Raw genomic sequence first — 24,098 nt, 5'->3', positions numbered from 1 at the left:
TAAATTGTCCCTAGTGTGTGGGGATAGCTGGTCGGCGCAAGCTTGGTGGGCCAAAGGACCTGTTTCCACGCTGTATCTCTAAACTAAACTAAATTACCACCAAACCCCCCGACAAGGGAGGTGCCATTGTAGTCTGGCGAACTGACAAAAAAAAACATGCTTTTTTTCTCAGGAGATGCTGCCTGAACCTCTGAGTCACTCCAGCGTTTTGTGTCTATCTGTGCAAAGTTGATGTGGACTCCGGTTCCTGGCGAATCCAAGCCAGGTTTTCGCGTCTGCAGTGCCTGAAGCAGGCAAGGGGAAAATGTTGAGTGTTATTGGATAGCCAAATGTGTCTCAGATCGCTCTCTCCCTCTCACTCTTCCCTCTAGTGTTTACTCCACGTTGTCTCGGAGCGCAAAGACTGGTACTATCCACTAGAACATGAACAGATAGACAGACCCTCTCTCCTGGAGAGTTTTCTCTGCACAGTTTTTGATTTGCACAGACCTGGATCTTTATTTTAAAACCTGCCCCGGAGAAGCAACACATAATTGCAGCAGAGGAGGAAAAAGTTTGACTTTTTTTCCCCCCCTTGAATTATTCTCCTGCTTCGGAAGGTGGGGACAGAGACCAGAGGTGACAGGGGGCGCTGGATACACCTTGATGACTGTTCGCTGTTTCATCTCCAGCCTTAGCTCCATTGATCGGAGCTAGTTAATTCCGCAGCCCGTTTCAAGTTGGAAGGAATCTCGTCTGCTGGTGGCTCTGTATTTTTCTGGGGGGAAACTCTGTCCAATTTCCCCCCTCCGCCCCCCTATCCTCCCCACCTTCTCTCCGACCCCGCTCCACTGCGAAGCATGGGGGCAGCTCAGTGTGGAATAAACGCGCAGAAGTTATTTCGACTCTTGCTGTTACCTGCGCTGGCTGCGGTGGCGGAGCTGCGGACATCTCAAGGTAAGGACCGGGCAGGGAGGGAGGGAGGGGAGAGGGTGAATGAATGGATGGCTGGAGAGGGGAGGAAGGAAGGGGAGTGGGAGAGAGAGATAGAGAACTAAGGGAGAGGGACGGGGAGACGAGAGAGTGTAGTGGATAGGAAGGGTGGGGTAGAGAGAGGAAGGGGGAAATAGAGAGGAGAGAGGGATGGGGAGAGAGTTTGGTGGATGGAGAAAGGAGAGGGGGACGGAGAGGGGGAGAGGAGGGGTGGGAGAGAGAGAAAGGAGGACACAGGGAGAGGAGAGAGCGACGGGGTGTGAGAAAAAGTGGCGGAGAGGAAGGGGTGGTGGAGAAAGAGACAGGGAGTGGAGGTGAGAGAGGGTCGAGGAACGGAGTGCGGTGGACAGAGGCGGGAGAGGAAGGGGATTCGGGGAGAGGGAGAGACGGGGGAGAGGAGATAGTATGGTGGATGTGAAGAGAGGAGGGTGAGGGAGATAGAGAGGGGGGGGGGGAAGCAGGGAGAGGAGAGTGTTTGTCGGACAGGGAGGTGAGATGGGGAGAGAAGGGAGGGACGGGAAGAGGATTGTGGTGGATAGAGAGGGAGAGGATTGAGAGAGGAGAGTGTGGTGGACAGAGGGGAGAGGAGATGGTCGGGGAAGAGAGAATGGGAAAGTAGTGGGGAGGGCGAGTGTAGAGAGGAGATACAGGGGTGAGAGAGAGTGGATGTGGGGAGAGGGGACGCGGGAGTGGAGGGGGGGGGGAGAGAATGGACAGGAGCAAGGAGTAGAGAGACGGGGGAAGAGTGGCGGGGGGGGGGAGAGAAAAAGTGGCGGAGAGGAGAGAGAAAGACGAGGTCGGGGAGAGATTAAAAAAAAGGAGAGAGGAGAGACAAGAGGGGGGGCAGAAGCGATGAGAAAGATGACTACAGTGGAGTGGAGAGAGAAAGGTGGGGTAGAAGAATGGAGATATGTGCAGAAAGAGAGAGGGGGTGAGAGGGAAAGAGAAAGGACAGGGAACTAAGTGGGTGAGGAGGGCAGGAGACGTGGTGGGTGGGGGAGATGGTGGGGCAGAGTGAGAGGGGGAAAGAGAAGGAGAGAGAGGGGGACAGGGAACTAGGCGAGGGAGAGGGGGTGGCGAGGGGAAGGGAAGGGAGGGAAATAAGTTGGGGTGGAAGAGAGTGGAGATAGATGGGTGCGAAGAGTGAGGGGGGGAGAGGGTCGAAGAGTGAGGGGGGAGAGAGGGTGAAAGAGAGAGACAAGGAACTTGGCGGGGAGAGGGGATGGTGAAGGGAGAGTGGAAAGAACGGTTTAGAGGAGGGTGAGAACAGGCGACACAAACCAAGCCAAGCGGCGCCCCGAAGACTTGAGGAGAGACGGGCGGGGGTGTGGGTCGGAGCAGGCTGGTGGTCCGAACAAGTTACTGCCCGATGGTTTTAGCAAGGCAGGGTATATCTGATTGTTACCAACGTGTTATCTTGAGGCGGTTGTCCTGGTTAGATCGGGCTGTTGTCTACAATGCTGTGCGCTGGAAATCTCCCTGTACAATGTCACTCTGTGAGGCTCTGATGCCGGTATCTTGCTCCGGCAGCCCGGACCGCTGTCGCTTTAAATGAACCAGCAATAGTAGTGGAGAGATAGAAATGTTAGAAACACAAACACCACCTCCGTTAATCAGCCGCTCTCCCGCAAGACTGAAGGGGCGAAGAAACACTAAGTTTGTTTTAATGTGCATCTTGCTGTAGCTACGCCGTGCCCCGAAGAGTTAGTTGACTTTGAACAGGGGAACGGGCTTGGTCGGCGGAGGTACACGGATTGCAAAGAGAAGAATCCAGATTTACAATAGAATCGATGGCAGAAAATTGCCGCATTTGCTTTTTGTTTTGCTCGTGATGGACATTAAATCTTAACGACCGCTCGGGAAAACGGAGATTGGGGGAAATCTTCACTTTAACAGGCTTAAAACAGTACTAATCGGCCAGCGATCGATGTTAAAAGAAAGCCGATATTCATGCTAACGCGGGCAGCGCAGAGAGCGAGGGCCAGTGAGTGTGAAGTCTGAGCGCCGCATCCCTTGGTCCCAGTGTGTGTGTGTGTCTGTCTCTCTCTCCCCCTTTCTCAAACCTTATTGTATCTATGATACCTGAGGCACGAACCAGCTCTCATTCCAGTGAGAAAAATCCATTCTCCCCCTCTCTCTGCTTTTACAAAGATTCACCGCAATATTAACGAGAGAGAGAGCAATGTATTAATTTAGAGAGAGAGCTCTCATCAACACGGCGGGTGTGTGTGTGTGTGTGTGTACGTACAGGAAGAGAAAAGATGTGAACCCGTGGGTAAAGTGTAGGCTTTTTATTCTTTTTTTAAAGTCTGACTTTTATTTTCTGTCTGAGTCGTGGCGCCGGCAGCAATTAAATTGGTTGTCAGTTTTGTTCGCAGCTGGGAGGGGTATGTAGGATGTTTCTGGAGGCGGAGCAGCCGGGGGAATTGGCTGGGCTGGGGTGCGAAGTGAGAGCGAGAGAAAACCACTTAGTTGCTTTGGACCCTCACTCTGAGTCACAATAGAATCGTAGAGTGATAGAAATGTTAGAAACAGTATGGAAACAGGCCCTTCGGCCCAACTTGTCAAACCGGCCAACATGTCCCAGCTACACTAGTACCACCTGCTGCATTTGGTCCATATCCCTCCAAACCTGTCCTATCAATGTACCTATCTAACTGTTTCTTAAATATTGGGATAACTACCTCCTCTGGCAGCTTGTTCCATACACTCATCACCCTTTGTGTGAAAAAGTTAACCCTCAGATGCCTATAAAATCTTTTCCCCTTCACCTTAAACCTGTCATCTGGTCCTCATTCACCTACTCCGGGCAAGAGACTCCGTGTATCTACCCGATCTGTTCCTCTCATGATTTTATACACCTCAATAAGATCACCCCTCATTGTCCTGTGCTCCAAGGAATATAGTCTCAGCCTTCTCAACCTCTCCCTACAGCTCAGAACCTCTAGCACCTGGCAACACCCTTGTAAATCTTCTCTACCCTTTCCAGACACACACTAAGCAAGACCTTAAACATGTACATGGATAGGACAGGTTTAGAGGGATATGGACCAAATGCAGGCAGGTGGGTCTAGTGTAGATGGGGAATGTTGGTCGGTGTGGGCAAGTTGGGCCGAAGGGCTTGTTTCCATGCTGTATAATTCTATGACTTTAAAGACCGATATATAGTACATTTTCTCACTAAAGCTGTTGTATCCTTGGGACATCTCCCCACAAAGGGCAGTGAAAGCAGAGTCTTTGAATATCATCAGTTCATAAATTCATAAATTGTAGGAGCAGAAATAGGCCATTTGGCCCATCAAGTCAACTCCACCATTCAATCATGGCTGATCTGTCTTCCCCTCTCAACCCTACTCTCCTGCCTTCTCCACATAACCCTTGACACCCCTACTAATCAAAAATCTATCAATCTCCACTTTAAAAATATCAATTGATGACCTTGTGGCAATGAATTCCACAGATTCACCACCTTCTGACTAAATAAATTCCTCCTCATCTCCTTTCTAAAGGTACATCCTTTCATTCTGAGGCTATGGCCTCTGCTCCCACTAGTGGAAACATCCTCTCCACATCCATTCTATTCAAGCCTTTTTTGATTCGGTAAGTTTCAATGAGGTCTCCCCTCATCTTTTTAAACTCCAGCAAGTACAAGCCCAGTGATGTCAAATGCTCATCATTTGTTAACCCAATCATCCCTGTGATCATTCTTGTTAACCTCCTCTGGACCCTCTCCAACGGCAGCACATTCGTCGGTAGATATGGGGCCCAAAACTGCTCGCATTACTCAAAATGCTATCCGACCAGGGTCTTATAAAACCTTAACATCACATCCTTGTTTTTGTATTCTAGCCCTCTTGAAATAAATGCTAGCATTGCATTCACCTTCCTTACTACCGATTTGACTTGCAAATTAATTTTTTGGTGAATCCTGCACCAGCACTCCCAAATCCCTTTGCACCTCTGATTTCTGAATTCTCTCACCATTTAGAGAATAATCTACGCCTTTATTCCTCATAACAAAATGCATGACTTATGACTATCTGGTAGATGGAGGTGGATTCGTGATAAATAAGGGGTTGAGAGTTGATTAGGAATGTGTTTGAGGTTACATCAGCAAGGATCTTGTAAAATGACAGAATGGCCCATTTTTGTTCCTAATTTTTGCTCATATGCACATTGATATGAACAAGCCGAGGAGGGATTCAATGTTTTAACACCAGCATGATGTGCACAGTTTTATAAATGCTGGATAGGTTGAGGGCCATTTGTAAGCTAAGATGAATGACATTTGCGAAGTAAGGTAAATGCGGTGGGGACATTTGGGAGAGAGTTGTTTAACGTGGAGAATGTGGAATCTACAGGTCTAATTGTGGAGGTGAATAACACAGGTACATAAGAGGGAGCTAGATAAACACTTGTGACACAAAGAGGCTGTGTTGGTCAGATGAGACCAGAGTCACACAGCACAGAAATAGAGGAGGAAGGAACTGCAGGTGCTGGTGTAAACCAAAGATAGACACAAAAAGCTGGAGTAACTCAGTGGGTCAGGCAGCATCTCTGGAGAGAAGGAATAGGTGACGTTTTGGGTCGAGACCCTTCTTCAGACTGAGAGTCAGGGGATGGGGAAACTACAGATATGAAAAGGTACAAAGAACAAATGAATGAAAGGCAATGAAAAGAACAAATCAAAGCCACCCAGATGATCAAGGAAAGGTGGAGCCCACAATGGTCTCTTGTTGGCCATGGAGAAGGCAATAACGAGTGGATACAAACAGTGAAACCAATAGGATGACAACAGTGGGGGGGGGGATGGAGAGGGAAGTGCAAGGGTAATAGCACAGAGACAGGCCCTTCACCCACCTCGTCTATGCTGAACAAGATGCCCCATTACACTGGTCATATTTGCTGCATTTAGCCCATATACTAAATCTTTCCTATCCATGCTGCTATATTACCTCCCTGTGTTTGCACGAGTCTGTGTGCGTGTGTAGAAAGCTTGAAAAGGAGAGAATGCTCCAGCAAAGGACTCCAATTGCCATGGAACGTCTTATTCTAAAGGAGCATTGTAAGAAATGCTGCCCGGTGCTGAAACTGCTGAGAGATAATGTCATCAAGCATGGTCACAGGGGAAGTTCAGACAACACAGGCGCAACTCATTGGGTTAGGTTTAAGGTTTCACTACGCACAGTCTGCCCAATTCCCTCTTCTTCTCTAATATAATCAAGTGATGATCTAATCATTGCATCGAAGGTCTGAAACACAAACTACCTCATCGCAAAGGCAAAGTGATACCATGAGCCAACTCTGGTTGAATATAAGAGGAGAAAGAATTGTTGCCCGACTGGCTGTGAAAAGCTGCCTGTTTTTTTTGACAAAAGCATCTCTGGAAAGATCCATTTTGAAAAATGATTGCTGAAAATGTCTTTATGCATCTCTCCCAGAGCTGTCGTTAGGATACCAATGCATAATGTTTAGATTTATTTTATTATTGTCATATGTACAGCGGTATAGTGTCAAGTTTATTGTCATGGTACAGGTACAAGTGTACAGTGTTTAGTTTATTGTCACGGGTACTGAGGTACAGTGAAGAGCTTTATCTTGCGTGCTAAAAATGCCCCTGTCCCACTTAGGAAACCTGAACGGAAACCTCTGGAGACTTTGCGCCCCACCCAAGGTTTCCATGCGGTTCCCGGAGGTTGCAGGTGGTTGCCGGAGGTTGCAGGTAGTGGAAGCAGGTAGGGAGACTGACAAAAACCTCCGGGAACCGCACAGAAACCTTGGGTGGGGCGCAAAATCTCCAGAGGTTTCCGTCCGGGTTTCCTAAGTGGGACAGGGGCATTACCAAGCGGAAAGACTGTACATGATTACAATCAAGCTGTCCACAGTGTACATATACAGGATAAAGGAAATAACGTTGTGACATGCTTTCCAATCAGATCAGATAATACTGTGCATAAATACAATCAAGTTAAAATGAAGTACAATAGTTAGAGGAAGATACAGAGTGTAGAATATAATTCTCGGCATTTTAGGTTTATTATTTTCATGTGTAGTGAAATGTTTTGTTTACCTTGTGTGCAATCCATTCAGATCAGGTGATACTAAAATTAAATCCAATTATAGAAACATAGAAACATAGAAATTAGGTGCAGGAGTAGGCCATTCGGCCCTTCGAGCCTGCACCGCCATTCAATATGATCATGGCTGATCATCCAACTCAGTATCCCGTACCTGACCTCTCCATACCCCCTGATCCCCTTAGCCACAAGGGCCACATCTAACTCCCTCTTAAATATAGCCAATGAACTGGCCTCGACTACCCTCTGTTGGACAATTATGTCAAACTGAAGTAGGTGGAGAGAAGGGGAAGATACAGTGTGCAGAAAATAGTTCTCAGCATTGTAGTGCATCCGTTCCAGAGACAAAGTCCAATGTCCGCAATAGGGTAGAGGTGAATCGGACAGTACCCTAGCTTATGGAAGGATCGTTCAGAAGCCTGATAACAGAGGGGAAGAAACTGTTCCTGAGTCTGGTGGTGCACGCTTTCAAGCTTCTGCATCTTCTGATGTATTTCCTTGACATAAAATTTCCATTTCAAGCACAACAGTTGTAGAATAAAACATTTTCCACACCCAGGTGAGGAAGGGTGTACTTTGAGGGAGCAAGATAGTCCTTGCTTCTTTGCCCTCCGAATGCATTTTCCAAGTGTATTGACCGTTTATGTATTGTCATGTGTACAGAGATAGTGTGACAAACTTGTTCTGCATGCCATCCACTCAAATCATATACATGAGTACAATAGATCCTCTTCTGGAACAGCATGCAAGGATATAACAGCCTTGGTGAGAACAATTGTTTTATATCTATCGTTAAGCGAGCGATCCCTTATCGATGTCACATTCCGATGATATCTTGCAACTTCCAAGTCTCTGAGAAGTCCAATATTGGCCCAAAGAAATTGGCAATTGCTTATATTTGTCACTTTAAGTCACGGTGTCCTGGCGGTACAGGATTGGTGAAGTAGGGGTCAGTCAGGCCCAATGTGATGCCGTCGGCCCCTTCCACTGCTGCTTCGTGCAGCTGCCGCAGGCTGCGCTTATAAGACTTGGGAGCAGAATAACATAGAAACATAGAAAATAGGTGCAGGAGTAGGCCATTCGGCCCTTCGAGCCTGCACCGCCATTCGATATGATCATGGCTGATCATCCAACTCAGTATCCCATCCCTGCCTTCTCTCCATACCCCCTGATCCCTTTAGCCACAAGGGCCAGATCCAACTCCCTCCTAAATATAGCAAATGAACTGGCCTCAACTACCTTCTGTGGCAGAGAATTCCAGAGATTCACCACTCTCTGTGTAAAAAATGATTTTCTCCTCTCGGTCCCAAAAGAATTCCCTCTTATCCTTAAACTGTGACCCCTAGTTCTGGACTTCCCCAACATCGGGAATAATCTTCCTGCATCTAGCCTGTCCAACCCCTTAAGAATTTTGTAAGTTTCTATAAGATCCCCCCTCAATCATCTGAATTCCAGCATGTACAAGCCGAGTCTATCCAGTCTTTCTTCATATGAAAGTCCTGCCATCCCAGGAATCAGTCTGGTGAACCTTCTCTGTACTCCCTCTATGGCAAGAATGTCTTTCCTCAGATTAGGAGACCAAAACTGTACGCAATACTCCAGGTGTGGTCTCACCAACTGCCATTCTGTCCATCGAGTCTGCTTCGCCATTTGATCATGGCTGATTTATTTTCCCCTCTCAACCCCATTCTCCTGCCATCTCCCCATAACCTTCGACGACCTCACTAATCAAGAGTCTGACAATCTCCACCTTAAACATACCCAATGACTTGTCCTCCACAGCATTCTGTGACAATGAATTCCACAGATTCATCACCGTCTGGCTAAAGAAATTCCCCCTCATCTCCATTCTAAAGGTACGTCTTTTTATTTTGGCTTTGGCCTCTGGTCCATGACTCTTCCACTAGTGGGAACATCCTCTCCACATCCACTCAATACAGGCCTTTCACTATTCAGTGCATTTCAATGAGGTGTCACCTCATCCTTCTAAGCTCCAGTGAGTACAGGCTCAGAGTCATCAAACGCTCATCATACATTATCCCAATCGGCCCCAGGAAGATTCTCATTCTCGTGAACTTCCTCCTCTGGCCACTCTCAAATGCCAGCACATCCTTCCTCTGATGTGGGGCGCAATACTCCAAATGCGGTCTGACCAGTGCCTTATAAAGCATTAGGCATTACATCCCTGTTTTTGTATTCTAGTCCTCTTGAAATGAATGCTACATTGCATTTGCCTTCCTTACTACTAATTCAACTTGCAAATTAACCTTTGAAACCTCACAGTGATGTCTTTTTAAAAACCCCAATTTCATTTTTGTAGCAGTTTGCATCAGCCTGTTGCATAGCAGTTTCTCCTGCCTTGGTAAACCTTGTCCTTCACAGCTGAGGAGCTTCTTAATAATTCATGTGCAGTGAATGAGGGAAAGGTTGGGGTGATTTTACTTCAATCTTTGTGCATTCCTATTCAGCTAAGGTTTCCGCCTTTGTTTGATTCAATTAATCACTTTTCATAATTTCTATTAATTCTCAAAGTCCCTTTAGACCTTTTCGACTTTAGCGATGCAGCATAGAAACAGGCCCTTCGGCCCACCAAGTCCATGACAATCACCCTGTTCACTAACACCATCCAACACGCGAGGGACAATTTTCAACTTTTTACCTAAGCCAGTTAACCTACAAACCTGTATTTTTTGGAGTGTGGGAGGAAACCAGGGCACCCGGAGAAAACCTACGTGGTCCCATATTCAGGATCGAACTCGGGTCTCTGGCAAGTCGACCACTGCACCACTGTGCCACCCCAAATTCTACCCAACCAGAATAATGGTGCAATAACAAGATATCGCAAATGCTTGTTTATACTAAAGAAAAACACAGTGGTGGAGTAACTCAGCGGGTCAGACAGCGTCTCTGGAGAACATGGATGGATGACGTTTCAGGGTCCTTCTTTAGAGAGAATATCTATGCAAAGGACTGATCCTTTAATCCTGAGCGCTGAGATTATTGGGTCTTGTGGGACCTGTCAGGCTAATGATAGTGACATGGAGACAAAGTAGGCTGGTAAGAGTGCAGTGATTGATGAATCAGAAACCTATTGATTATTAAACTCTTAATCAAATAATCATTGCTGTGATCCTGGTTTTGCTAATCAGGCCACAGACAGTGACCAAGGTGGTTAATGATCTGTGATAATACAGATCAATTGGTTAGACATTGAATGTGGAACATAGATCAGCATCGTACAGGAACGGGCCCTTCAGCCCACAATGTCCCTGGCCCAGCATGATGGCAAGTTAAATTAAACAAAAACAAAGTGCTGAACTAAATCAATGGGTCAGACATAATCTCTAGAGGACATGGATAGATGGCATTTCAGGTTGGGACCTTCCTTCAGATTGAGCACCCGGGGAAGACCTCTTCCTGTGACTGCGTGGGTTTTCCCCGGGTGCTCTGGTTTCATCCCACACTCCAAAGGGGTACAGGTTTGTAGGTTAATTAGCTTTGGTAAAAACCACAAATTGTGCCCAGTGTGTGGGATAGTGTGTGTATGTACGAGGATCGCTAGTTGGCATGGACTCATTGGGCCAAAGGGCCTGTCTCTGCGCTGTCTCCAAACTAAATGGGTCTCCCCTCAACCTCTGATGCTCCAGTGAAAACTATCTTAAATTGTTCCAACCCTGTAGCAAATCCCCTCTAATCCAGGCAGCATTCTGGTAAACCTCCTCTGCACCCTCTCTAAATCTTGCACATCCTGTAGATGGAGTGAACAGAACTGCATGCAACACTGCAAATGCAGCCTTACCAAAGCGTTATAAAGCTGCAACATGACCTCCTGACTTTTATACTGGTCTTGTTTTGTGCAAGAATGTTATTATAATTCTCATTTTCCGTTTGGTTTAGTATCTGGGTACTGCGTGGAGTCCGAGTCAGCGCTGACCATCGATCACCCATACACTAGTTCTATCCGATACACTAGCGGCAATTTGTAGAAGCCAATTAACCTACAAACCTGTACACCTTTGGGATGTGGGAGGAAACCAGAACACCTGGAGAAAACCCACAGGGTCGCAGGGAGAATGTACAAACTCCGCACACAGACAGCACCCGTAGTCAGGATCGAACCCGGGTCTCTGGCGCTGTAAGGCAACAGCTCTACCGCTGCACCACTGTGCCGTCCCTGGATTGATAAACTAGATGGCTTCTTTTTTGAAAGCCCGCCAACTGATTTGAAGGAAGGCATGGCTTGAGCATGGGCGGCCTGTGATTTAATGATTAGCCTCATTAGTTAGCGGAGCCAGAGTTCACTTGCTCATAATTGCAAGGGGCAGCTTGTGGCTCAGAGGCTGCGAGTCTGGCAGGGTGGCGTGGCAGCTGAACAGGGAGCAGGGCACACTTCACTCAGCCCTGCACACAAACACAGGCCAATTACTGTCACTTCAGCATAAATGAATCGATCGCTGGGACACGGGAGGTTGTAGCTCCATAATGTCCGATACGTCTCTGGAGGGCTGCATCCTTAAGCAGTGTATCAGTGCCGATACACAATGGGAGTGAAGGTTCGGTGCAGCCATCTCTCTGGGCTCTCGGCTTTCCACAAGCTAGGGTAATGACCGATTCTCCTCTATCGCAGTGTGGACATTGGACTTTGTGTATGGAACTGGTGAGCTACGATGCTGAGAAGTATATTCAGCACTTTGTGTCTTCCCCTTTGTTCTATCTATTATACGTGAGTTTGGCTTCATTGTTTGTTTACTCTGTAGTTTAGAGATACAGCAAGGAAACATGCCCTTCCGACCACTCAGCCCGCGCCAACCAGCGATCACCGCACACTATCCTACGCACACTAGTGGCAATTTACAACTTTACCAAAGCCAATTAACCTACAAACCTGCAGGTCTTTGGAGTGTGGGAGGAATCCAGTACACCCGGTGAAAACCCACGTGGCCACGGAGAGAACGTATAAACTCCACACAGACAGCACCTATAGGCTGGATGGAACCCAGGTCTCTGGCGCTGTAAGGCAGCAACTCTACTGCTGCGCCACCAGTGGACAAAGGATAGTGATGTAAAGGAGACAAAAGGGTGTCTGATATGGAGAGATGATATGGAGAGGAGTAAAGTCAGGGAGAGGGATACGGGTGGATGGGGTTGTGTGTGGGTGAGGATGAGGGGCAATGTAGTGCACATTGGGTGGGGAGGGGTCAAGGGGGTCACAGGAATGAGAGGGGGGGGGGGGAAGGTGCGGGGGAGGGGGGGGGGGGTGGGTTTGTTCCCTAAAACTGGAGGATTCATTCAATTGTACAGCACAGGAACAGAACAGGCCATTCGGCCCGTAATATTTGTGTTGAGTTTAGTTTATTATTGTCACGTGTACTGAGGTACAGTGGGAAGCTTTATGTTGCGTGCTATCCAGTCAGCAAAAAGACTAAATACAATTACAATCAAGCCACCCACAGTGTACAGATGCCGAACATGATGCCAAATTAAACTAAACTCCATATATAAAATGACAAAATTATGAGAAGCAAAAATAGGATAGGCAGAACCATTTTCCCAGGGTGGAAATGTCAAATCAAGGGCATACCTTTACGGTGAGAGGGGCAACGTTTAAAGGAGATGTGCAGGGCAAGTTTGTTTTACACTAAGAGTGTTGGGGACCTGGAATGTGCTGTCATGGGTGGTGGTTGAAGCAGATACGTTCGTGGTGTTTAAAGGACTTTTGAATAGACACATGGATATGCAGGGAATGGAGGCATATGAAATATGTGCAGTCAGATCAGAGTTGGTCTTGGCCCCATGTTTGGCATTGATATTGTGGGCCAAAGGGCCTATTCTTGCAGAATATTCAAACAGTACAGCACAGAACAGGCCATTCGGCCCATAATGTCTGTGCCATACTTGATGCCAAGATCATCACTTATCTACCTGCACATAACATGTATCTCTCCTTTCCCTGCACATCCATTTAGTGTGAATGCATTGACCAGAGTAGGGGAATCAAAAAAAGGGCACATGTTAAAGGTGAGATGGGCAGATTGAATAGGAACCTAGCGGCACCTTTTTCACACAATGGGTGGTGAGTATATGGAACGAGCTGCCAGAGGAGGTAGTTGAGGTAGATACTGCAACAGCATTCAAAAGACACTTGGACGGGGACATAAATAGGAAAGGTTTAGAGGGATATGAGCCAAGTGCAAGGAAACAGGACTAACTTAGTCCTAGAGTGATCCAGTGTGGAAACAGGCCCTTCAGCCCAACTTGCTCATGCCGGCCAACATGTCCCTGCTACACATCCCACCTGCCCGCGTTAGGCCCATATCCCTCCAAACTTGTCTTATCCACGTACCTGTCTATCTTAGATGGGGCAACTCGGTCGGCAAGGACAGGTTGAGCTGAAGGGCCTGTTTCCGTGCTGTACGACTCTGAGACTCTCTCTATGAGGAAAGAAACATCGGTATGCACCCTTTATCCTGTACCTGTGGTCAGCTCAATTGTAATCACGTATAGTCTTTACGCTGACTGGATAGCACGCAACAAGAAAGCTTTTCATTGTACCTCGGTACACGTGACAATAAACTAAACTAAACAGCAGAAAACATCCTCTGTCAACACAGCACTCCCTCTTGACTTAAGTCACTCATAGAGTCATACAGCTTGGAAACAGGCCCTTCAGCTCAATTTGCCCACGCCAACCAACATGCCCCATCTGCACTAGTCCCACCTGCTTGCATTTGACCCATATCCCTCTAAACCTGTCCTATCCATGTACCTGTCTAAATGTTTCTTAAATGTTGCAATAGTACCTGGCTCAATAACCTCCTCCGGCAGCTCGTTCCATACAACCATGTGTGAAAAAGTTGCCCCTCAGGTTCCTATTAAATCTTTCCCCTTCTCACCATCAATCCATGTCCTGTGGTTCTCGATTCCCCTAATCTGGGCAAGTGTCGATCGCCTGGATTGGGGTCGGAGAGGAATTTCCCGGATTTTTTTCCCGAATTGGACCTGGGTTTTTATCCGGTTTTTTGCCTCCCCCAGGAGATCACGCGGTTCTTGGGGTGGAGAGGGGTGATAGCGGTATAAAGGGGAGGGTAGTGTCTTGTGTTCTGTGTCTTGTGTCTACTGTTTGTGGGTAAGTGTGTCTGTTTGGTGTTCAGCCATGAGTGAATGGCGGTGCGGGCTCGACGGACCTGGTGGTCTACTCTCGCACCTACTTTCTATGATTCTATGATTCTAATACCCGATCTATTCCTCTCATGATTTTGTTCACCTCTATAAGATCACCCCATCCCCACTCTTTGAAGTACGATTTGAACCCGTAGGTCTCTCAGCCTGAGTGCTTCACAAACCTGGGGGACAGGGATCGATCGACCAGGTGGGCTGACTGCTGGACCTCAACTGCACCAACAGAGGGAGCAGTGGAGCAGAGGACAGGTGCTTCATGGACAAGGGGTGATGTAAAGGGGCAATTGTGGGCACTTGCACCCTTCCTGGGTCAGCCACTGACGAGGTTTAATGATGCTGAGGTCCTGGTGTACACTAAGACCCTTCATTGGATATAAAATACAGTGAAGCTCAATGAAAAGGAATGTGAATTATGGTACATTGGGTGCAAATGTTTCACGATGGGAAACAGAATGTGGTAATTTAGCTTGAGCAAGAATTCTCATCTCCATCTTGGTGCAGAGTCCCTTACCCCCCCCCCCCCCCCCCCCTCCCCCTCCCTCCCCCCTCACTCACTGCAGTGGGTTTCTATAGCAGGTTATGGATGGCATTGAGTCTGATAAGATTATACTCCTGCCAGAGATAGAGGGAAATGCAACATCCTGCAGCTGCTGGAGATGGCAAGTAAAGTAAATAATTGAAGCGGAACAGCAATAATAAAGCATAGAGCAGTACAGCACAGGAACAGGCCCTTCGGCCCATAATGTCCGTGCGGAACATGAATGCCAAGACAAACCGACCTCCCCTGTCTGCACATGATCCATATCCCTCCGTTCCCTGCATATCCATGTGTCCATCTAGAAGCTTCTTAAATGCCACTGTCATATCTGCCTCCAGCACCAACTCTGGAAGCGCATTCCAGGCACTCATCACTCATTTATTTTAAAAGAACAATCTTGGTTTGTTTGTGGGAGGAAGGAACTGCAGATGCTGGTTTACACCGAAGATAGACACAACATGCTGGATTAATTCAGCGGGACAGGCAATATCTCTGGATAGACGGAATGGGTGACGTTTCGGGTCGAGACCCTAAGCGTCAGCATTTCGTGTCAAAGCCTGGATTGTTCTCTCTAGAACGCCAGAGGTTGATAGGAGACCTGATATAAATACATTTAAAAAATGAAGCATAGATAGGATAGACAGTCATAACCCTTTTCCCCCAGGATGGAAATGTCAAAGACCAGAGGGTATACATAGAAACATAGAAAATAGGTGCAGGAGGAGGACATTCGGCCCTTCGAGCCAGCACCGCCATTCATTGTGATCATGGCTGATCATCCCCAATCAATAACCCATGCCTGCCTTCTCCCCATATCCCCTGATTCCACTAGCCCCTAGAGCTCTATCTAACTCAGTATAGCTTTGAGCTGAGATGGGCAAAGTTTAAATGATGTTATTGAGATGCACGGGGCAAGTTTTCTTTTACACAGAGGGTGGGTGCCTGGGACGTGCTGCCAGGGGTGGTGGTGGAGGCAGGTGGTGGTGGAGGCAGGTATAACAGTGGTGTTTTTGGATAGGCACATGGATATGGATCATGTGCAGGCAAATAAGATGAGTGCATCATGTTCTGCACAGATATTGTGGGCCGAAGGGTCTGTTCTTGTGCTGTATTGTTCCATGATCAAGGTTGATTCCATGCAGGTTCTAGTGAAGCAGTGACATATACAGGCTTGTACATTCGATATGCTGTTGTAACCCTATGTTTTTGGCTTTGAACTACACTGGATTTCCTGCGCTACACAAAATACATCCCCTACACAACAATTACCGGTAGAAACTCAAATTAAAGTGAGTTATTTCTGACTAACCAATATCTTATACGATAATAATAATATAGTTAGTAGTTATACAATAATAACCACACCACTAATTTATAGCAACAATAGTGGCACGATGGCGCAGTGGTAGAGTTGCCGCCTTAGAGTGCCAGAGACCCGGGTTCGATCCTGACTATGGGTGCTGTCTGTACAGAGTTTGCACGTTCCCTCTATCACCCCATGGATTTTCTCGGGTGCTCAGGTTCCCTTCCATACTCCAAAGACGTGCGTGTTTTTAGGTTAATTGGTTTTGGTAAAATTTGTAAACTGTCCCTAGTGTGTAGTATATTGCTAGTGTACAGTGATCACTGGTCAGCACGGACTCGGTGGGCCGAAGGGCCTGTTTCCCCACCGTATCTCTAAACTAAAAACAGCTAAAAGACTTGGATTAAGTTGCGAGAGTGTTGGGGTCCGAGGTGGGACGGTGAGCAGTTTGGTTCGGGACCTTTTTAATGTTCCCCTGCCAGTCAGTGGCACGTACCCTGTGCGGGAGGGCAATGGAGGGATAACCAGCGAGTGAGCAGCTTATGAATGGACCACTGTTACGTACAATTTTACGAGCAAATAAACAGTGTTGGGAAGAAAGGTCCCTTGTCTACTTGAAGGTGTTTAAAACCTCCAACAATATATCCAATACAGTTGTTGGACTCGAGGGGAAACTCTACTCTGATACTGTTTCACTGTGTTTGCACCAAAGACCGTCAGGGAAAGTGTAGAGACAAAGAACTGATTTATACTAGAGGTAGACAAAAAGTGCTGGAGTTACTCAGCGGGACAAGCAACATCTCTGGAGTAAAAAGAATCACGAAAGCTGGAAGAAAGCTGGAAAGGGTGTTATTGTAGATAGTGAAGATGGTTGTCAAAGATTACAGCAGGATCTTGATCAGGTGGGCTGAGGAATGGTTGATAGGGTTTATAGCAGAGAAATGTGAGGTGTTGCATTTTACAATACAATACAATACAATATACAATTTATTGTCATTTGAGCCTCAGTGAGGCTCAAACGAAATTCTGTTTCCACAGCCATACAAACAAAGACAATTCCTAGACATACACACAATTTAGTACACACAAACATCCATCACAGTGGACCCACTGTGATGGAAGGCAAAGTCTTTTCTCTCCCCTGTTCTCCATGTCTCTCCCGTTGTTGAAGCCCCAGGCGGGCGATGATAAGTCCCACGGGAGCACTAACATGGGCAGGACCGACACAGTGAATGACAGGGCTCTGGGGAGTGTTGTGATCTCAGAGTGCAGGTACATAGTGTCTTGAAAGCGGCGTCACAGGTGGATAGGGTGGTCAAGCAGGCTATCGGCACATTGGCCTTCACCAGCAGAGTATTGAGTATAGAAGTTGGGAGGTCATGTTGCAGTTATATAAGATGTTGGTGAGGCCACATTTAGAGTATTGTATTCAGTTTTGGTCATCATGTTACAGGAAAGATGTTGTCAAGCTTAAAACGATAGAGAGAATATTTACAAGAATATCCAGAGTAGGGAAATCGAGAACCGATGGTCATGAGTTTAAGTGGTGATGGGGAAAGATTTAATAGGAACCTAAGTGGTAACTTCTTTTACACAAAGGGTGGTGGGTGTATGGAACGAGCTGCCGGAGGAGGTATTTGAGGCAGGTACCATGGCATTGTTAAAGAAACATTTAGATGGGTACATGAATAGGATAGGTTTAGAGTGATATGGGCCAAACACAGGCAGGTGGGACTAGTGTAGCTGGGGCATGTTGATCAACATGGGCTGGTTCCCTGCTGGCTGAGATGCTGCCTGAACAACTAAGTTACTCCACTATCCGAGAGAGGGTTGTGAAACTGGGTAGATTCCTGTTTAATTATTTTTGACGCTGTTTTTCTCTCCCTGTGTGCGGACAATCCCATTTGTTGAGTTGTCGCTGCGTAGATCTTTGATACATTTCTACACTACCCCAGGCAGCGTGTTCCAGGCACCCACCATGCTCTGTATAAAAAACCTAGCCCCGCACATCCCCTTTAAACATTGCCCCTCCCGCCTTAAAGCTATGCCCTCCAATACTTGACTTTTTTATTCTGGGAAATAGGATCTGTCTACCCAAGCTATGACTCTATCTTGCCTCTTGCTCCCTCACAAGGTGTCAGGGGTTATGGGGACAAGGCAGGAGAATGGGAATAGGAAGGAGAAATAAATCAGCCATGATTGAATGGCAGAGTAGACGTGATGGGCCGAATGGCCTAATTCTACTATCACTTACGACCTCATGATTTATGACTATTGATCATCCATACATTAGTTCTATGGTATCCCAGTTTCGCATCTTATACACTACGGGGAATTTACTGAAGCCAATTAACCTACAAACCTGTACGTCTTTGGAGTCTGGAAGGAAACTGGAACACCCGGAGAAAACTGCAGTCACAGTGAGAACCAGGGAGGGCATACCCCCAGATTCAGGGACAGTTTCTTCCCAGCTGTTATCAGGCAACTGAAGCATCCTATCACTAACTAGAGAGTGGTCCTGAGCTTCCATCTACTTCATTGGAGATCTCTGACTATCTTTAATCAGGCTTTACTGAACTTTATCTTGCCTCCAAATTTCTCCAAATTTGAGGAAGGATATTCTTGCGATTGAGGGAGTGTAGCGTAGGTTCACAAGGTTAATTCCCGGGATGGCGGGACTGTCATATGCTGAGAGAATGGAGCGGCTGGACTTGTATACTCTGGAATTTAGAAGGATGAGAAGGGATCTTATTGAAACATATAAGATTATTAAGGGTTTGGACACGCTAGGAAACATGTTCCCGATGTTGGGGTAGTCCAGAACCAGAGGCCACAGTTTACGAAATAAGGGGTAAGCTATTTAGAACGGAGACGAGGAAACACTTTTTCACACAGAGAGTTGTGAGTCTGTGGAATTTTCTGCCTCAGAGGGCTGTGGAAGCCATTTCTCTGGATACTTTCAAGAGAGCTAGATAGGGCTATTGAAGAAAGCGGAGTCGGGGATATGGGGAGAAGGCAGGAACAGGGTACTGATTGCGAATGATCAGCCATGATCACATTGAATGGCGGTGCTGGCTCGAATGGCCGAATGGTCTACTCCTGCACCTATTGTCTATTGTCTATTGCCACTGAGCATTATTCCCTTTCCCTTTATGTGGACGGCTAGATTTTAATCATGTATAGTCCTTCAACTGACTGGATAGCCAACAACAAAAGCTTTTCACTGAACACGCGACTATAAACTAAGCTAAACCAAACATGCATACATTCAGCACCAGAGGTCATGATGGAACCTGTGTCTCTGGCGCTGTAAGGCATCAACTCTACCGCTGTGTCACTGTGCCGCCCCATTCTGTGCTTTAAATATCCGCTCGTTTCCTTGCCCTCAAATGCTGAGCAATTGCTGATGGTTTAGTTTCTTCACAATATTTACACTCGGTAATGCCGCTAAATCCTGACAACCTGGTGACTATCACGTTGCTGTTTGTGGGGATATTGCTTCCTAAGAGTTGGCAGCAGTAATATCACTTTGGAAATACTTTGTCGCTGAGATAAATACAAGCTGGCCTTCCTTTCCTCGGGCGTTGAACAATGATGAGTGATGCTCTTCTCTTGTACGGCCTGGGGTAACGTTGGGTTACCGGATGGAGCTTTGGTCTCTTGCTGTTGGGACTAATTGGAGTAATATTGAAATGAAAAAGTTAGCACCATTTTTGTTCCAAAACCAAACTTTATCCAGGATAAAAAACATATGTCCAAAACAAGAACTGTGCAATGGTCCCCACTCGAAACATCACCCATCCTATTTATCCCGAAATGCTGACTGATCCATTGAGTTACTCCAGCACTCTGTGTCTAAGAAGTGTGCAAATATTCTTCCGACATTCTCAGTGGCTATACATGGAATGTATTAATTAGCATTGTATTTGGATGTGTTCACTAAACTGTCATTATACCAGGCACCCATGTCACTTATGTGGCACCCTGGGGTGATATCCCTTCCCTTGTTTGAGGGGTGTTTCCACCGGACTCTGCCCCCCAATGTCCAGCAGCAGAAGTACCCCAGACTGTGGTCCTCCCCCACAGAGCCTTGGCGTTGGTTGCATCGAGCTTCAGTGCGTCCCTCTGCGTCAGCGCGTACCTCCGCAGTCTGGGTCGGGCCAGTCGGCAACATTGCCTGACAGTCATCTCACTCTGCTGGGAGATCACCAGGTTTCGGGCAGACCAAAGAGTATCTTTCGCCAGGTTGATGACCTTCCAGCAGCACTTGATGCACTGATTTGCGGATTTGCAGTCCGTAAATCAGAAAGTCCTCTTTTACGGAGCTGTTCTGGATAAACCATGACAAGGACTCTTGCATCATTCTCCACACTCTGCAAAGAGGTGGGCAACCGAAGTAGCCTTCCTGAAGGAAGTATGCACTGGTAGTCAGATTCCAACAGTGTAGGGAGGATGTCTGGAGGGCTCCCCTCACCGTCATTGGACAACGGCTGGCTCAGTCCCCTCCGTTCACCTTTTAACTGCTTTAGAAAATGAGGACTGCTATTAGTGAGGTCTCTTGGATTGGAAAAGTTGAGGGGAAAATGGGCCAAATGCAGGCAAATGGCCCCAACTCAGATGGGGCAACTTGGTCGTCGTGGCCTAGTTGGGCCGATGGGCCTGATTTGAGTTTAGGTTTATTATTGTCACATGTACAGAGGTACAGTGAAAAGATTTGTTTGCATGCTATCCAATCAGATCAGATAATACAATACAGAAATACAATTAGCTCAAACTGAAGTGCAATAGGTGGAGCAAAGGGGAAGATACAGAGTGTAAAATATAGTTCTCAGCATTGTAGCGTAACAGTTCCAGAGACCGTAATTAACCATGGCAATGCACAGTTTACTAAAAGCGGAACTCGCTATCAAAACATGGAGGGGACGGGGGACACAATTTTTTGGCGGCCACGCTTGCAAGCGCACACTCACACAAACGCGCGCGTGGCTTCGGAGGCTCAATCCAGCGCTAAATGCAGCTCAACTCTGCCTGTCTCACCGGGTTAACTACAGCCCTGTCTGGACTGATGGGATACCAGCGCTGCTTCTCCACGCTGTCCATATTTCCCGCAAGTCCAGGAATGGTTGTAAGCTCACCTGGCGGGACAGGCAGAGTTAGCTGGGTATAGCGCTGTTCCTCTGTGCTGGCCGGTCTATCTGCCGACCAAAGATCCTGTAGCGGAGGATCTTTGCTGCCGACCTCTCTGGCCACCCACGGGGGGTTACTCGGGAGAGGACAGGACAGTGCCGGAGACCCGGCCGGGATCGATCCTGGCTGCGGATGAGGCGCAGGTCTGTGCCACGTCTTCCTCCTCTAATCACCGCGCTCTATCCTCAGTCCCACCCCCCCCCCCCCCCACTCCTCCCTTCTCCAATCATCACGCTGAATCATGTCCCGCCCCCATTGCCTGCTGACCGACGTCTCTCTCATCCAATCGACGCCCTCGATCATCAGTCCCACCCCCACTGTCTCGCGGAAAGCGGAGATTTCACCGGATTTTAAAATCCGGATTACAAAAACTTGGGGGGGGGATGTCCCCCACCTCTCAAAACATGGAGGGGACGTGTCCCCTCTGCCCCCCCCCCCGGGTTTTCCGCCCCTGCAGTTGATATTTTTGTACGCGAATGCATTGGATCTATAGAAAGGGATCACAGATCACAATTTTGAAAAAGTAAGACCCTGTGTATTGAAAGAATCTAAATTCCACCTTGATATTGCCAATAACAAGTGTTGCCTTACTACATTAAACATAGAATAGTGCAGCGGGCACTATAATTGCATTTTAAAGACACTTGGACAGCACATGGATAGGAATGGTTTAAACGCAGGCAGGTGGGGCTGGCATAGATGGGGCATGTTGGTCGGAATGGGCAAGTTGAGCAGAAGGGCCTGTTTCCATGACAAACTGGGTTATCTCTGGAATTCTCTGCCACAGAAGGTAGTTGAGGCCAGTTCATTGGCTATATTTAAGAGGGAGTTAGATGTGGCCCTTGTGGCTAAAGGTATCAGGGGGTATGGGGAGAAGGCAGGTACAGGATACTGAGTTGGATGATCAGCCATGATCATATTGAATGGCGGTGCAGGCTCGAAGGGCCGAATGGCCTACTCCTGCACCGATTTTCTATCATTTCTATGTTTATATTTTACCCTCGATCTGGTTTAGTAAATATACTAAAACAAATACACTAGTCTTGATTCCACAAGTTTATTCACTTGTCACCGCAGGGGACTCACTTTGGACCACAGCCTCTAACTCCCAAGGAGTCTGAAGTGTTCCCCAGAGTAAGTGATATTTAATACAAAATCCAAGCACATAAACGTTCACAATTCGGTGCCCCCCCTTCAGTTGTCCAATCATTATCCAAGAATATCACGTGCTAACGGCCCTTGCTAACCCTAATCGACCGCAGTTAGGGAGTTACAAGCTGCATCTTGTTATTGCAAGTATAACAATGGTAGCAGGCTACTCCCGAAGGTCATGTGCTGAGAAACAAATGACTCCCTGCTGATAGTTCAGATACGGCCCTGAATAAGCTGAATTTGTGTAAATTTCCACTCCATATTTGTTCTGTATTTGTCCACTGCGTTTGGTACTGCTAGTATACGTTCTCATTCGTGCTGTATGTCTCCATGAGTTTGAGTCAGGGCCGGATTTACGTATAAACTAGACAAGCTTAAACTTAGGGCCTCGAGATCTAGGGGGGCCTACTCACCTCGCTCGCCTCACCTACATACAGTAGGAACTAAATGTGTCACACTGTCACTGTTGGGTATTCATGGTCCTCTAGTCGTGGGGGTGGGGGATTGGGAGCGGGGGCCTCACAAGTGAAATAGCTTAGGGCCTCTCTTCATCTAAATCCGGCCCTGGTTTGAGTTTAGATTATCATGTGTACTGAGGTACTGTGAAAAGCTGTTGCTGCTAACCAGTCAGCGGAAAAAATACATGATTACAATCGAGCCATCCACAGTGTACAGATGCATGATAAAGGGATAATGTTTAGTCCAAGGTAAAGTCCAAACAAAGAAGTTTGAGAGTCTCCAATGAGGTAGATATTAACTCAGGACTGCTCTCTATTTGACTGAAGAAGGGTTTTGGCCCGAAACATTTCCTATTTCCTTCGCTCCATAGATGCTGCTGCACCCGCTGAGTTTCTCCAGCATTTTTGTGTACCTACTGCTCTCTATTTGTTGGGAAGATGTTTCGGTGCGTTAACACCTGGGAAGAAACTGTCCCTGAATCTGGAGGTGTGCGTTTCCTCACTTCTATACCTTCTGCTGATGGGAGAGGGGAGAAGAGGGCATAACCGGGGTGCGGCTGGTCTTGAATTATGCTGGTGGCCTTGCCGAGGCAGCGTGAGGTGTAAATGGAGTCACTGGAAGGGAGGTTGGTTTGTGTGATGGTTTGAGCTGCATCTACAATTAACTGCAGTTTCTTGCGGTCTGCGGTTCCCAAACTGTGACTCTATGACTCGATGTCACCTCAGTGTTGAGGGAATGCTTGCTGTCAGAAATAACATATTACATCCGGTTGCAGTCTTTCAAATTAAAGCAAATAGAGATTTCTTGGGTGAATTAGCTGGGCTCCTTGGAGCAAATAAATTAGCGAGGTGATTTGATAGAGAGTCAGGTAGAAGGAAGGACATCCCATCAGTGGAAAACTCCAGGAGTAGGGGAGGCGGAAACAACATTTGGAGCCAAGGATACAAAGATCAAAGAAGACATATTTCACTCAAACAGCAGTTATTACAGTATATGGGAATTATTTTGCCTATGTGGTCAGCTGGGTGGCGCAGCATTAGAGTTGCTGCCTTATAGCGCCAGAGACCTGGGTTCCAACCTGACTACGAGTGCTGTCTGTATGGAGATTGTACGTTCTCCCTGTGACCGCATGGGTTTTTGCCGGGTGCTCCGGTTTTCTCCCACACTCCAAAAACGTACAGGTTTGCAGATGATTTGGCTTCTGTAAATTGCACACTGCCCCTAGTGTGTA

The 24,098-nt window shown here is 47.2% G+C and overlaps 1 protein-coding gene across 6 annotated transcripts in view; it reads left to right on the top strand.

Annotated features, from left to right (window-relative positions):
• Nucleotides 1–330: 330 nt before the first annotated feature.
• The window catches only part of unc5c (unc-5 netrin receptor C), a 288,173-nt gene continuing 264,405 nt past the window's right edge, over nt 331–24,098 (top strand). For 5 of the 6 annotated variants that reach the window (XM_033022624.1, XM_033022615.1, XM_033022604.1 and 2 more), the window contains exon 1: nt 331–936. In XM_033022624.1, the coding sequence (XP_032878515.1) occupies nt 840–936 (97 nt within the window). In that variant the 5' untranslated portion in view covers nt 331–839. The remainder of the gene's footprint in view (nt 937–24,098) is intronic. The other variant, XM_033022607.1, reaches the window with a different exon arrangement.

Source organism: Amblyraja radiata, chromosome 1, assembly GCF_010909765.2.
Source record: "Amblyraja radiata isolate CabotCenter1 chromosome 1, sAmbRad1.1.pri, whole genome shotgun sequence".
Classification (NCBI taxonomy): Eukaryota; Metazoa; Chordata; class Chondrichthyes; order Rajiformes; family Rajidae; genus Amblyraja; species Amblyraja radiata.
Note: the sequence above shows the minus strand (reverse complement) of the source record. Positions and strands in the feature narration are given on the sequence as shown.